A 13,950-nucleotide genomic window follows, 5' to 3' on the forward strand; every position below is an offset into this window, starting at 1 on the left:
ATGATGGTGAATGAAATGTTAAAAGGAGCTATTTTCAAATGCAACACTGCCATGTACATAGTGAGTGCTGGCCATTAACTACGATCTCAGAAATGAAGAAAAAGTGTCTCTTTTTATATCTTAAAAAAACAAATAACTTATAATATGAAAATATTCATTCAACACCCTTCAATAGGAAGATTGGATTATGTTCCAAACACTTGTAAGTCACTTGTTCAGAATTTAGATTACAAATTTTCCATAGAAACAACAGTGGTTAAGTTCCTTGTTAACTCAAGGAAAAAAATGACAATGTTGTTAAAATACTCTACCATTTGCAATAAATAAATATTAAAGACAATCTGTTGCAATGCTAATCTCTGAGGAGAAAAAAAAAACAGGAAATTTTACAACAAAACAATGACAATTTTAAGAGATTTATTTTGAAGGCTACTGCTTAAGGAAAACCAGATTTAATTAGTGATGTTTCCTGGAGATTGTGATATAGACTTGTATGTTTCCAGAGCTTTAGAGGTTGGTAAAATTGGTTGCTATATCTAATGTCACCTCAAAACTTAGGGCTTTCTTTTGAATTCATAGACCTGTACTACCAATAACAGCCTCTGCAATTTATTTAAGAGGTATTAGGATAATTTTTCTTTTAGTTCACAATAAGAGCAAAGACAAGAAAGGAAGCAGGCAGGGCGAGTTTTCTCTTTTTACTGGAAAAAATTTCCCCCAACTGAGCTGCAGTCAAGCCTAAGAATTACAAATAGGTTTCCCCAAGCTGACATTCCAATAAGAATCTTGGGATCACATCTAAAAGCATCTTCCTATGTGGAACTATAGCTACCTTATGGCTAATTTATAGCACTCCAATTTAACACCTTCTCTTCTAATCACCTAACAGCTGTCATTCAGATCCCCTGACCAAGCAAATTTTCTTTTATGCAGCCACCTTGCTATTCCCTGAGGTAGCTAGTGGATAGATATAATGCCTGACTTGGAGACAGAAAGATCTGAATTGAAATTCTATCTCAGAGGCAGTGTAACCCTGGACAAGTCCATTTAACTTTTGTCAGCCTCAGTTTTTCAATTTATAAAATGGGGATAATAGCATTTCACTAGGATCATAGACTCAACCTCTTAGGGCTGTTATGGGGATCAAAAAAGATAACATGTAAAGTTCTTTCCAAACTTTGAGGTGATATAAAATGTTATAAATGTCATATAAATTATATAATTTAACCTTATTTCCAATGTCCTGTCAGTTCACTCCTAATAAACTAAGTTCCATTCTAAATTGATTACTCTTACATTTCTCGCACTTCCTCCTGCCTCTTCACACCAATTAAAACCTGGTTTTCTCCTAAAGACAACACTCTCTTGCCATCCTCTCTAATGTGGACCACAACTTCCTTACACAACAGGAACTACATGGCCAAGAGGTATACTCCTTGCTCCCCAAAGCTACTTCAACCCACTTAAAACAGAAAATCACTTACTCAACAAGTATTTATTAACCAACTATCATATATATAAAGGGCAGTCAGGCAGGCAGTAAACATTTATTAACTGCATAGAAGCTAGTAGGCAGAAATGAGGAGAGAAAGCATTCTAGGCATGTGGGATAGCCAAAGAAAAATCCTGGAGCAGAGAGATAGAGTATCTTTTTTGAGGAACAATCCATATGCCACTGTTAACGGATCAAAGAGTGTGAGGTGAGAGTAAGGTGTGAGAAGATTAGAAAGTTAGGAGAAACCTGGGTTATGAAGGGCTTTGAATACTAAACAGAAGGTTCTCTATTTAGTCCTTGAGCCCTTCCACTATGCCCTCTGGAATGCCTTGTTCCCTAGGCAACAAACTTGCCTTTATCTTAAGTTTTTCCTTTCCCACTCTTTCCATCAATTCTATCTACTAGCTATTACTGATGATACAGCCTCTCTGGCTGCACCTTCACTCATTCTCCTCAGCTCAATGGTCAAGGCAAGAGTAGTTGGAACACTCCTTGCTCCTCACTGCTACTTCTAGGTTCTTCCTCTACCTTTGCAGGGACCTGTCTTCCTCTGAGGTTCATGCTATTCATATCTACCAAACAATCAAAATTCAGGTATCTATTGTTTACAGACCTCCAGGTCACTCCCCTTACTTCCTCAATGAGTCGAGTATGCCTTGCAATTTTTCTCTCCTCCCCAACTCCTGCCCCCAAAGAAGGGAAAGTCAACATACACATTGACTTTCCCTCAAACACATCGACCACTTAGTTCCTCAACCTACTCACATCACATGAACTACTCCTCCACCCTACTTCAACCACACACAAAGATGGTCATACCTTTGATCTTACCCTCACACACAAATGTTTCACATCTATTTTTAAGAATTCTGAAATCTCCCTATCTGACCACAATCTCCTGGCTTTTCACCTCTGCCTCTGCCTTCCCTTATAAAATCCTCCTCTTCACCAGCACCATGACCTCCAGTCACTTGATTCATCAAATCTCTCCCAGGCCATATCCCCTGCACTAGCCACTCCCTTCTCTTTTCTCCATCTGTGGTAAACCAATTCAACTCTATACAGTCTTCCTCTCTTGAATACTTACCCTTCTCCCCACTCACCCTATCCTCCCTTACCCTTACCCTTATCATAGCCAATTACGCCCAACCAGGTCTCAGCCTTGGATCATTCTCTCATTCTCCGCTAAATGAAGATGGAAAGATGGAGAAAATTATACAACTATTCTAACTGGTCCCACTACAAATTTATGCTACACAACCTCATCTGGGCCCTCACTGCTGATAGGTAATTCTATTATATCTCTCTTATCAACTTGCTATTCCACTCTCTACAGTTGCTCTTCCAAACCCCATTCCTCCTCAAACTTCCCATGGTCCCTTCTCCCCCAAACTTCTCACATGAGAAGTTTCTCATTCTTTAATAAGACTTTATTAAATTATTAATAACTGGGAACTAGCTTTAAGTACCAGTCAACATTTTCAAATAAACAAGAAAGTATACTGAGTACCTATAATATTTTTAATCTCACACAGGAAAAAAGAACTACCTTAACTTGACTAGAGAATATCAATTGAAACTCTTCCAATAATTTCTGAGTATTTAACTGTCCACCCATGACAATGAGAGATGCCAGTACGTTTGAGCAATGGAAACTATTGGGTAATCTATTGCCTAACTCTACAAACTGCATCAGATATACTCAACTCTGCGCCCCAGGTAAAGTACCACATACAAGTATGAGTTTTGTCTACACACAAAGTGCCTGTCACAAAGACCTAATCCCATACATACATGAGAAATTATGTTGTCAAAAGAAATACCGTGATAAATTATGCATACTTTTAAAAGTGGACTTTTTCAAAATAGTGACTTATGAATTAAATAATTTCAGTTTTCTTTTTTGGGGGGAGGGGCAGGGCAATTGGGGTTAAGTGACTTGCCCAAGGTCACACAGCTAGTATATGTGTCAAATGTCTGAGGTCACATTTGAACTCGGATCCTCCTGACTCCAGGGCCAGTGTTCTACTCACTGCGCCACCTAGCTGCCCCAAATTGAATAATTTCAATTTCATGGGGGTTTTGTTCCTAGATCTGATCCTAAAAAGGTATTTTCTTTGATGAAAAATCATCACAAAATCAAGTTGGTATGACACATATAAATACTTCTGAACAATAAAAAGCCTTCTTATCATCAAACATTATATATGATCTTTATAATGTGGGTCATCCTAGGAAAATAGAAATTAAGTGTAGATAAATCCTGAAAAACATTATAGTTCTCAGATTTCCTTGCCAAATCCTAACCACTACCATCTGAAAAAGGAAGGGAGGAAACAGAATCAGTAATTTCATATGACATTTCATATGTTTCTTATCCCTCTAACTTTGTCAACTACAGCTTGGAAAAAAGGAAGCACAGGAAGGCCTTTATAACCTGACCCATGTCCCCTGTCTAGGTCATGATTTAAATACTAAAATGAAGGGGACTCAAGTAGAATAAATACTACAAATACTTTGCAAGTTGCTGGAGCTATTAGATTCCAACACATGAACAATATTATATAATAGTTTTGAGTTTTGTGCCTGAAACAGTGATTGTAGGGAGTCCAAAATCCTTTTGACATTCCTGACACTAACAAAAAATAAGAGGGAAAACTGCTTCCAGTCTCTAATAATTTGCAATTAGTATATTTCAGGTTGATTTATTCACTATGTTTATAGTATATTTCTCCATATTCATTTCCATCCCCAAAGCTATATTCAATATCTACTTGCTTCCTATTCATCAAATGGCATTGTGAAATTGTATCACATTTTAAATGAAACGGATGTGGACTGCTGCTTTAGAAAAGCAAATGATGGTCTATTAAACAGAAACCAAGTAAACAGGAGTCAAAGATCACACAAAGACCTCTCTGGGAAGCAATACTCTGAAATAGCTGCTAGACCAATCTCTGAGTCACTCACTGATTGGTTAATACTGCAGCTGAAAATTCCATTTGCCTTATGTCTATATCAGTTTTAAATTTAGTGCTAAAATTCTTTTGCTTTGTTGTGAAAATCCAAGGCATTTCTAATTACTTTAAGGAATGCTGCAAAAAGTTCTCCAAACAATATAAATTCACATTTAGTTTCCAATGCATGCCAAACTTATTTTAGAGGAGAGGGGGAATAAAGAGAAGATAGTATTATAAAACAAGTACAATTTCTCTCAACTAGAGAACTGAGAGGACTTTAAGGTTAACAGTATATAAGAGAAAACCATAGACCCTGCAGTGGCAGATGGACAATGTGGGTGGAGCTGAACATTGATGATCACAGAAGTGGGCAGCCTGTTCATCTAAAAACTTACAAAGTCAGGCACTGGAATTATGCAAAGAAGGACTTATTTTCTGTAAAATGTCTGAGCATCTTATTTGTTATCAACTTGCTGGTATATGGTGAAAAAATAAATGAGAAATGAAAAGGTTTAAATACTATATTGTACTATCTGAAGGTGCATAGATATCAGTGTCACAAGCTTGGCATATTAACATTTTACTTTCCCACACTTTCAAAAACAGGGTTAAGAACCCATTGCTGTAGTGCTTTTAACAATTCCCAGAGACTACTTAATACTCCAACTAAACTAACCAACGACTCTTGACCAGCCCATCTCTTTTTTCCAATCATGTATTTTCTTAGTAATGTCTATGAAGTACAACATCTGGACATTTTTAAAGTACTCCTCAAGTAAAATTATAGGTTACAAACTATAACATCTCTCATATATGCCCCCTTCTCTCCTCTGACACTATTATGCAGGCCTTATCACTGCATGACTAGACTGCTACAATAGTGTGCAGGTTGATTTCACTGACACAATTCTTTACCCATGCCAGTCCATCTTCCACTTAGCTTTTCTTCTTAAATGATGAAACATCTTCCTAAAGTGCAGGTCTGACTATGTCACCCCAGTTCCCCCTGTCACCTCCAGTATCAAATATAAAATGCTCTGTTTGGCATATACAGCCATTCATAACCTGTCCTCCCTAAACTTCAGTCTTCTTATACTTTATAACTCCTGTCTCCCCACCATGTACTCTGCAATCCAGGGACAACGCCCTCCTTGCTGTTTCTCAAACTAGAAATTCCATCTCTCAACAATCTCAGCATTTTAACCAGCTGTCCTCCATGTATAGAATGCTCTCCTCACTCATCTTTATCTCCTGCCTTCCTTCAAGTCCCCACTAAAATTCTACTTTCTACAGGAAATCATCACTGATTCTTCTTAATTCCAAAGTTGATTACTTTCACTTTATACTATATATAGCTTGTATGTACAGAGTCATTTGCATGTTGACAACCTCTCCCCCCTCCCCCCGTTAAGACTCTTAGCTCTTTGAGATCCAGAACTTTATGCTGTCTCTGTTTGTGTCCCCAGCACTTACTGCAGTGCCTGGCACAGTGAGGGTGCTTAATAAACATCTGTTGACTATAAATATATAACAAGGGCTGATAATGATCACTGTAACAACATTCTATTGTCAAGAGAAGCACAGAGTAAATATGGTAAATAAGTCTTATCTTCCTGATATAAGGTACATCCAAGCTTTTCCTGATAAATGCTGACAGAAACTGCCATTTCTACATTTCTTTGAACTCTTTGAATCCATTTCCACCATTCCCCTAGATCAATAAACACAGTCATTCATTATCAATTTCCAGGTCTCTTGGATCCGCCTCCTAACAGATCTACCTATACAGCCCAGCCCTCTACTAGTTTAATCACATCATTTTTGAGTTGCGACAAACAAAAAAGGTATAAAAATTATAGATGCAGTTGCCACTATAATTTTGTAAAAGAGCAGGATAACGTCTTCACTTTTCAACACCCCTCTTGATTTAATGACAACAAATATTTTGTTGGCCTTTTTGGCTATGATATTATATCACCTTACTATTTTCCAGAAAGAGTATATACATATCCATATCCACATACACATATATATCTACATATACGCGTGCATGCGGGGTGTGTGTGTGTGTGTGTGTGTGTGTGTTTCTATTTCCACTACAGATGCCTCTTCATATTGTGGAAGTCATGAAACGTTCTCAGAGGCAATGTTAGCAGAGCCCAATCTCTTTAAATATTTAAATATTGGCCCAGTGACGGACTATGCCTATTAATGAATGATCAATCTACCTGTCTTAAAAAATGCTCATTGTTATCAGAGCGCCTGCAGAGTGATGAATTTTCAAGCTTAGTCATACTGATAGAATCAGGGATTCCAATACTACTGAAGTGATCAATAATGATCGCCAGGTCATAACCATTGAGTACCCTTCTTTAAATTGTTATTACTACATTAACCCACACTTCATAAAAGGCCAGAAAAAAATCATCTGAGGTGAGCCTAAATACAACATACTTACTAGGAATAATGTATTTATGCTGTACTATACTATCAAGGAAGCAATCATACTTCATTCCAACTAGATAAGAGGGACCATCAACCTTTAATTTAAAAATAAACCAAGTTTAGGTGCTAATGCTGGGATGAGTGATCAGTCCTCCCATATAAACTATACTCAGTTCAGGTTGTTTAAGAAGGGGAAGAAGTGTATAGTATATACAAGGGTTTCTGTAAAGAAGTGGGGGAAATGCTTAATGTGTTGTGAGAAATGTGTCTATTAAGAAATATATAGGACCCTGTGGGTTTTATTGCAATAAAATTTGGTGTCATCTCAGCAACCCATGTCAAAAATACCCTGAGATAACTTACATCTATGATTTAGTGAATTTCCATAAGTTGATATCAATACTTAAGTATATTCAGAGGATCAGAAGACCATAGATTTAGTGCTGGAGGGAACTTTACAAGAGAACTAATTCAATACCCTCATTTTACTGATGAGGAAATTGAGGATCAAGGATGGGAAATTTACTCACTCAAGGTCAATTTCTCTTAAAATTTATTAAAAACGAAGGGCTTTACAGTATAACAATGCAAATGCAAAGAACAAAAACCTAAAACTGAATGCTGTGACATTATAATGATCAAACTTGGCCCTGAAGAACAGAAAAGAAATTTTATCTCCCTTCCTTCTCTGCAGATGAGACACTGCATACACTGTCAGCTTTGTATTAGTTTTGCTGAACTGCTATTTTTTTTTCCTCTTTCTTATTCTTTGTTAAAAGGAATGGTTCTCAGAGTGCTTGTGGGAAAGTGAGGGGAAGCAACATATATGGGAATAAAGATAAGATAAAAACAAAATTTGCAAATAAATTTTTTTAAAAAATAAAATGCAGGGTTTACCCTATGCTTTGCTTTAATTTTCTTTCTGTATTCTTCTTTGTCAAATTTATCCTCTTCTTGCAGTCTTTCCTTTGCCTTCTCCAAGTTGATGCCAGCACCTTCATCCTCTTCCTCAATTCTGTTCACGCTGGATTTCTGTATAGGTGGCCACTGCTGAACTAACTGTTAATTCAAAGAGAAGACATCAATAAACTTTATCATTCAGTATAACAACCATTCATTCAAACTAAAAGAGAGATAAAAACAAATATGCAATTTTTGCCATAATACCTTTGATTCTTAAGCTTTCTGTACACCTGCTTGGCCCTAGAGGGCAGAACTTGTCGAAAGTTAGAAAGAAGCAGATTTAGGACACATGTACAGAAAAAAAACTTCATACCAATTACAGCTATCCAGAAATAGGAGAATGATGCAAAAATAGGCTCCTCCTTGCTAAAGAGCTTCAAACAAAGCGTAGGTGACTACTTGTTGGTGACATCTTAAAGGATATTCTCATAGAGATGCAGAATGACAGCCATTGCTATCTCTTTCAATTTTGGTGTTCGGTAACCTCTGTAAATTATGTGATACTGAAGTATGAGGCATATGAAGACTGAACATTTCATCAAAAAGAGCACAAAGCTAGACCTTACCCCATGGTGAATAATGGAAAATTTTAGTGACTAAACAAGACCACAAGGCAAAAGACTGAACTGAGGCAAGTATTTTATTTCTTTTTTTTTTTAATGTCATGTAATACAGTATGATTTGAAAGCACATGAAACAGATCTCTTACTAGTAACAAATAAATCTTAACATTCAAAGATGAGGACTTTTTCGCCCTTCTAAAAATTTTTTATTCTAGTTAGACATAAAAAGTATGACATCTGCAGTTTACCATTTCAGTACACTAAAGAACCTAATCTTTGGTGGAGGGGCCGGGGGGAGGGGGGTGGTATTTTTTGTTCAGCTTAACATTTAAGAAAAGCAGTAGTCAGCTCTTGTCAGGAATTACACAAAATTCATTATTTATTACAAAAGGTCCTTGAGAGGATTCTGGGAAGATCTCAGAATAAGTCAGAAAACTTTTAGCTCTCCAAATTTCCTCCATAAAAAAAAAAAAATAGGCAGAACATCACCTGGGAGCAGCAGAAATCAACATGGGGTAAAGCAGTTGTCTTAAAACAATGTGGGAAGACCCCAATAAAGTCATAAAGTCTTGACCTCCAGGGCTGGAGGTCTGGCCAGAGTGAAGTGCAAATACCTCCAAGCCAACTTGGCAAAATCAACAAACGATAACCCCTGGGGGAAATTGGGTTGAGTGGTGCCTTGGCCTTAAAAGCTTTCATTTTTCAGACAGTGTGGGGGTCTGACCACTAAGTAGAAGAAAACTGAAAGACCTTCCACTGTCAAGTAACGCCAAGCACAGCTGTGCTGACGAGATACATCACAAGCTATGGGTGCGGGGAGAAGGAGCTAGCACCTGGTGAGTGCAGTAGGGAGGGGCAAGGACCCTGTTGGCTGTGGCCACTTGCAGGAGAAGGTTTTAGTTCTGGAGCAAAGAGGACAACTGTAGTTTACAGCCACCAAAGGGACTGCTGGGAGAAAGATCCTTTGCAGGACAGTGTGACTGGGGGCCCAGCTGTGGCTTACAAGTGGAGAGGAGTCCAAAGTTGGGCCCTGAGACAGACCTCAGTAAGAAGGACCTGAGGCTTGGGGCACCATTCCCCATACCTCAAGACTACAACCTGATTACACTAATAGCTGCTAAAAACAAAACAAGAACCCAACCATAGATAATCACTACGGGGATAGAGAGGATCTGGGTTCATATTCAGAGAAAGATAACGAAGCTGAAAAAAAGAGTCATTCCTTTTTCAATGAGAAATGTCAAGTGGTCCCAAGCACAAAAAAAGTTCTTGGAAGAACTCAAAAAGGACTTTAAAAACAAAATAAGGGAGACTGAAGAAAAATTAGAAGAAAAAAAAATAAGAGCAATCCAAGAAAATCAAGAAAATTATGAAAAGAAATTCAACCAACTGGAAATGAGAATCAAAAACTTAAGGAAGAAAATAAGTCCTTGAAAACTAGAATTGGGCAAGGGGAAGCTAATGACATTCTAAGACACAAAGAAATCATAAAACAAAATCAAAAGAATGAAAAAATAGAAGAGAAAGTAAAACATCTCATCAGAAAAACAACCAATCTAGAAAACAGATCAAGGAGAAACAATAAGAATAGTTGGACTACCAGAAAGTTACAATTTAAAAAAAGAATCTTAATACAACATTACAAGAAATTATCAAGGAAAATTCAGGTGCCCTGAAGTTGTAGAAGTTGTTAAAGTAGAAACAGAAAAAAATCTACCAATCACCACTTGAAAGAGATCCCAGGAGGAAAACTTACAGGAATATCATAGCCAAGTTTCAAAATTCCCAGGTTAAGGAGGAAATATTGGAAGCAACAAGAAAAAAAAATTTACATATCATGGACCTACGATAAGGATTACACAAGACCTAGCAGCTACTATATTGAAGGCCTGTAGATCTTAGAGTACTATATTCTGTAAAGCAAAAGAACTGGGGTTACAACCAAGGGTAACTTAGCCAGCAAAGTTAAGTATAATCCTGAATGAAAAAAAGAAAAAAATGGACATTTAACAAACTCAAAGACTTTCAGGTTTTTGTGACAAAAAACCCAGAACTTAAGGGAAAATTAGACATATAACATCCAGGAGAAATACAAGGTAAACATTAAAGACCAATTAGTAGGGATTCAATAAGGTCAAATTGTTTACTTCATATATGTGAAAACATTAGAAGTACTTCTTTGGTTGTCATTATTTAGGTAGTTTGAAAGAAAGGTGTGAGCTAAGCTGAGTATGATAGGGTTATTCTTAAAAAATAAAACTGTGTAGAGAGAGATAAAAAGGAGTATTATCTCACAAAAATGAGGCATAAAAGGAAAAACTGATACAGGAGAAGCCAACGGGGGCTGGGGAGAGGGGGAAGAGTACTGCTGGAACCTTACTCTCATCAGGAATTGGTTAAAGAGGGAACAACATATCTGTATCTAGAAGGGCATAAAGTCTTTTAAATTCAGAAAGAAATATGAAAGCAAGGGGAAAGGGTGGCAGGAAAGGCTAAGGGAGGGACTTTTAGAGGGGTGGGTAGGTTAAAGAATAGGAGGGCAAGGTAGCAGATAGAAAGAGGAGTGAGGAGGGATAGGGTAAATAGAGTGAGGAGGATAGTGACGAAAAATAAGGAGGAAAACATACAAGTGATTATAGCTTAGTGAATGAGATGAATTTACCCATAAAATAGAAACAGCAGATTAAAAATTTGAATTCAATAACATGTTGCTTTTAGGAAACATTTTAAAAAATGAGAGATACACACAAAGATAAAGGGCAGGAGTAGAATTTAGCATGTAAAAAAACAGAGATAGTAATCAGGATCTCAGACAAAGTTAAAGTTAAAATAAATTTAATCAAAAGTGAAAAATAGAGAAACTACACTGTGTCAGCAATATTATTCAATATTGTTTTATACCATTTAAAATACCTACACAGTATAAAGTAGCTGAGCATATACTTGCCAAAACAGACACAAGGAACTAAATGACCATAAACACAAAACACTTTTTATACAAATAAACTCAGATCTAAAGAACTGAAGAAATATTTATTGTTTATGCCTTGGTAAAGCCAATATAATTTTTTAAATGACAATTTTACCTAACTAATCTATTTATAGAATGTCATTCCAATAAAATTACTAATAAAATTATCTTACTGAGTTAGAAAAAGTAATAACAAAATTCATTTGGAAGAATGTTATGGGTTCTCTTGCAAATACCATGATTTGGTTTTCATCTGGCTTCTTATTCTTTTTTGCCATAAGAATTTGGAAAGCTGATACAAATTTAAACTGGTAGTCATGAAACAAAAGCTCAAAAGGAATTTTATAATTACTGTTTATCGAAAAATATGCCTCTGAAACAGAATAAAGCTACTCTAACACATGAGGATTTACATGGGCATTGTTTACATGTCTGATGATAACATATGTAGAATCTCTGAATATGAACAATGTATTGATATAATCAATGCTATATTATACTATTCTGATGTTAGCTAGTGGCACAGTCGCAAACTTGAGTGAAATTACAGACCTGAGAGTCAGGAAACTGGTACTCTACTACTCTTGGCTCTGCTGCAAACTCACCAGATGATCTTTGCCCTGTTATATCACTTACCTGATTCTCTGTTCCTTCATTTGAAAATTGAGACATGACTATGGGATCATTAGAATGCCTTTCAGCATTAGAATTCTATAATTCTATGACTTATATTACAGCACTTTCCTTATTTTCCAGGCCAGTTTGTACAAAGGAAAAGAAGAATAGGAAATGAAGGCAGCTATCCATATTAAACATAGAAATTCTTGTCTCTATATCTCTTTTGGGATAAGTTCAGACACTACAGGAAGAAAGTTTCTTTAGTGGAAGTAGAACAAAGACAATTTTGTCATCATTACTAGATTTACAGTCATTTTAGAGGCAGTTTCACTTTCTTGTAGTATACCGTAAAGTTCAGAAAACACTATGTTTGAGCCACCCCAGATGTTCTCTAGAAACTGCATGTTTTATATATAGTTGATAGCCAAGCAAATTAGGTGCACTGATTCCTCCTGTTCTGAACACAGCTATTTGTCAGAATATTAACAGAACCTTACCTCCCCATCTTCACTAAAGGTAACTTTTGTATTCACTTTAAATTTCCTCTTCATCACTTTTTTTGCTTCTGTCACTTTAGTTGCTTTTTTCTTGATGCTAGAATTAGGTGGTTTCTTCTGTGTGAAAAGAGAAAGACATAGACAGTTGACCAAATGATTATTTTATGAAAATAATTTAACATTTGACTGTGAGTGGGATAAATCATTAGGAAATTAAGCATCTGAAGAATGACAATATAAGCTGCCCAAAAATGGAAAACGTTGCCTTGAAAAGCAGAGTTCTCTTTAATTGAATGTGCTTATGCAGAGGTCAAATGATTAAAAGAGATGCCTCCCCTGGAAAGTATAGGAAGGAAATTGAAGGCTAGACGAGACGGCCTTTATGTTGCCTTTCACACTGAAGATCTTAGGAAATCCTGATTAAGCCCAAACAAAAATATTTGTATATGTATGTGATATTCTGCACAACAGGAGAGATAAACTAGAACAGTACTGTAAAGTAAAACACTACTTCAAATTAAATTTCTCAGGTATGAATGTTATTTCAAAGATGACATAAAGATATGAGAAGAATGTATACTTGCATAGTAAAATGTACACAAAATACAATTACAATCCAACATTCTCTACCCTTAAGCAACCACAAATACTTGAGAATGGTTAACTTTACAAAAACAAGGCTTAAAGGATGACAGTTAAGTCCCAACTCAGTTCAGGAAACCACTTTCGTCAACGAAAGTCAACACATTTTGAAGGCTGTATCAGTAAAGCAAAGTCATGCTGGTTTGTGCTAAGCAAAATGATCAAAAAAACCACTAGAAGGTACTTCAGAGAAAACCAAAAGATTATAAGTGAGATATGCAACTGTTAACTAACCAACATATCACAACACTTAGTACAATTTTGAACTCTGAATGACTTTGAAAGGAAGCAAAGGAAGATGATTAGTTTCCATCTGAGCAGGAGTTTATTCTTTTTATGCAGAAACTAATAGCCCTAACAAGCACCAATATTTCTAAAGCTTTAGAATAGACTAACAAAAACACTTATACACAAATAAGTAAGTTACTATATAGAGGTAGTAACATATATAATAAGTAGGAGTAGGATTGCCCCTCACAATGTGCTAAAATAAATGCATTCTCATCTGAAAGGGCAGAACTCTGTAGACAAGTCTTTTGTTTCTTCTTAAGTGACTAAGTATCTAGGTCCTAGAAATTGTTATAAGTTGGACAAGTTAATACCAAATCATGTACTTAATAAGTGATGTTTTAACATTGCACAAACATACCCAATAAAAGCTAAGATTAAAAGGTAAACAATTGCCAAAAAATATGCAATAAGTTGCTCCAATAAAGGTCTCATTTCTAAGATATATAAGGAACTAATTCAATTTTTATAGGAAAAAAAAGTCATTCCTCAATTGATAGACTAAGAA

General features: G+C 36.1%; 1 protein-coding gene across 1 annotated transcript in view; it reads right to left on the minus strand.

Moving 5' to 3' along the window:
• The window catches only part of DDX10 (DEAD-box helicase 10), a 332,834-nt gene that overhangs the window by 136,802 nt on the left and 182,082 nt on the right, over positions 1-13,950 (minus strand). Inside the window, exons 14-15 of the mRNA XM_036744864.1 lie at positions 12,513-12,629; positions 7,798-7,959 (exon numbers count right to left, since the gene is read on the minus strand). Coding sequence (XP_036600759.1) covers positions 7,798-7,959; positions 12,513-12,629 — 279 coding nt within the window. The remainder of the gene's footprint in view (positions 1-7,797; positions 7,960-12,512; positions 12,630-13,950) is intronic.

The sequence above is a fragment of the Trichosurus vulpecula genome, chromosome 2 (assembly GCF_011100635.1).
Source record: "Trichosurus vulpecula isolate mTriVul1 chromosome 2, mTriVul1.pri, whole genome shotgun sequence".
Lineage (NCBI taxonomy): Eukaryota > Metazoa > Chordata > Mammalia > Diprotodontia > Phalangeridae > Trichosurus > Trichosurus vulpecula.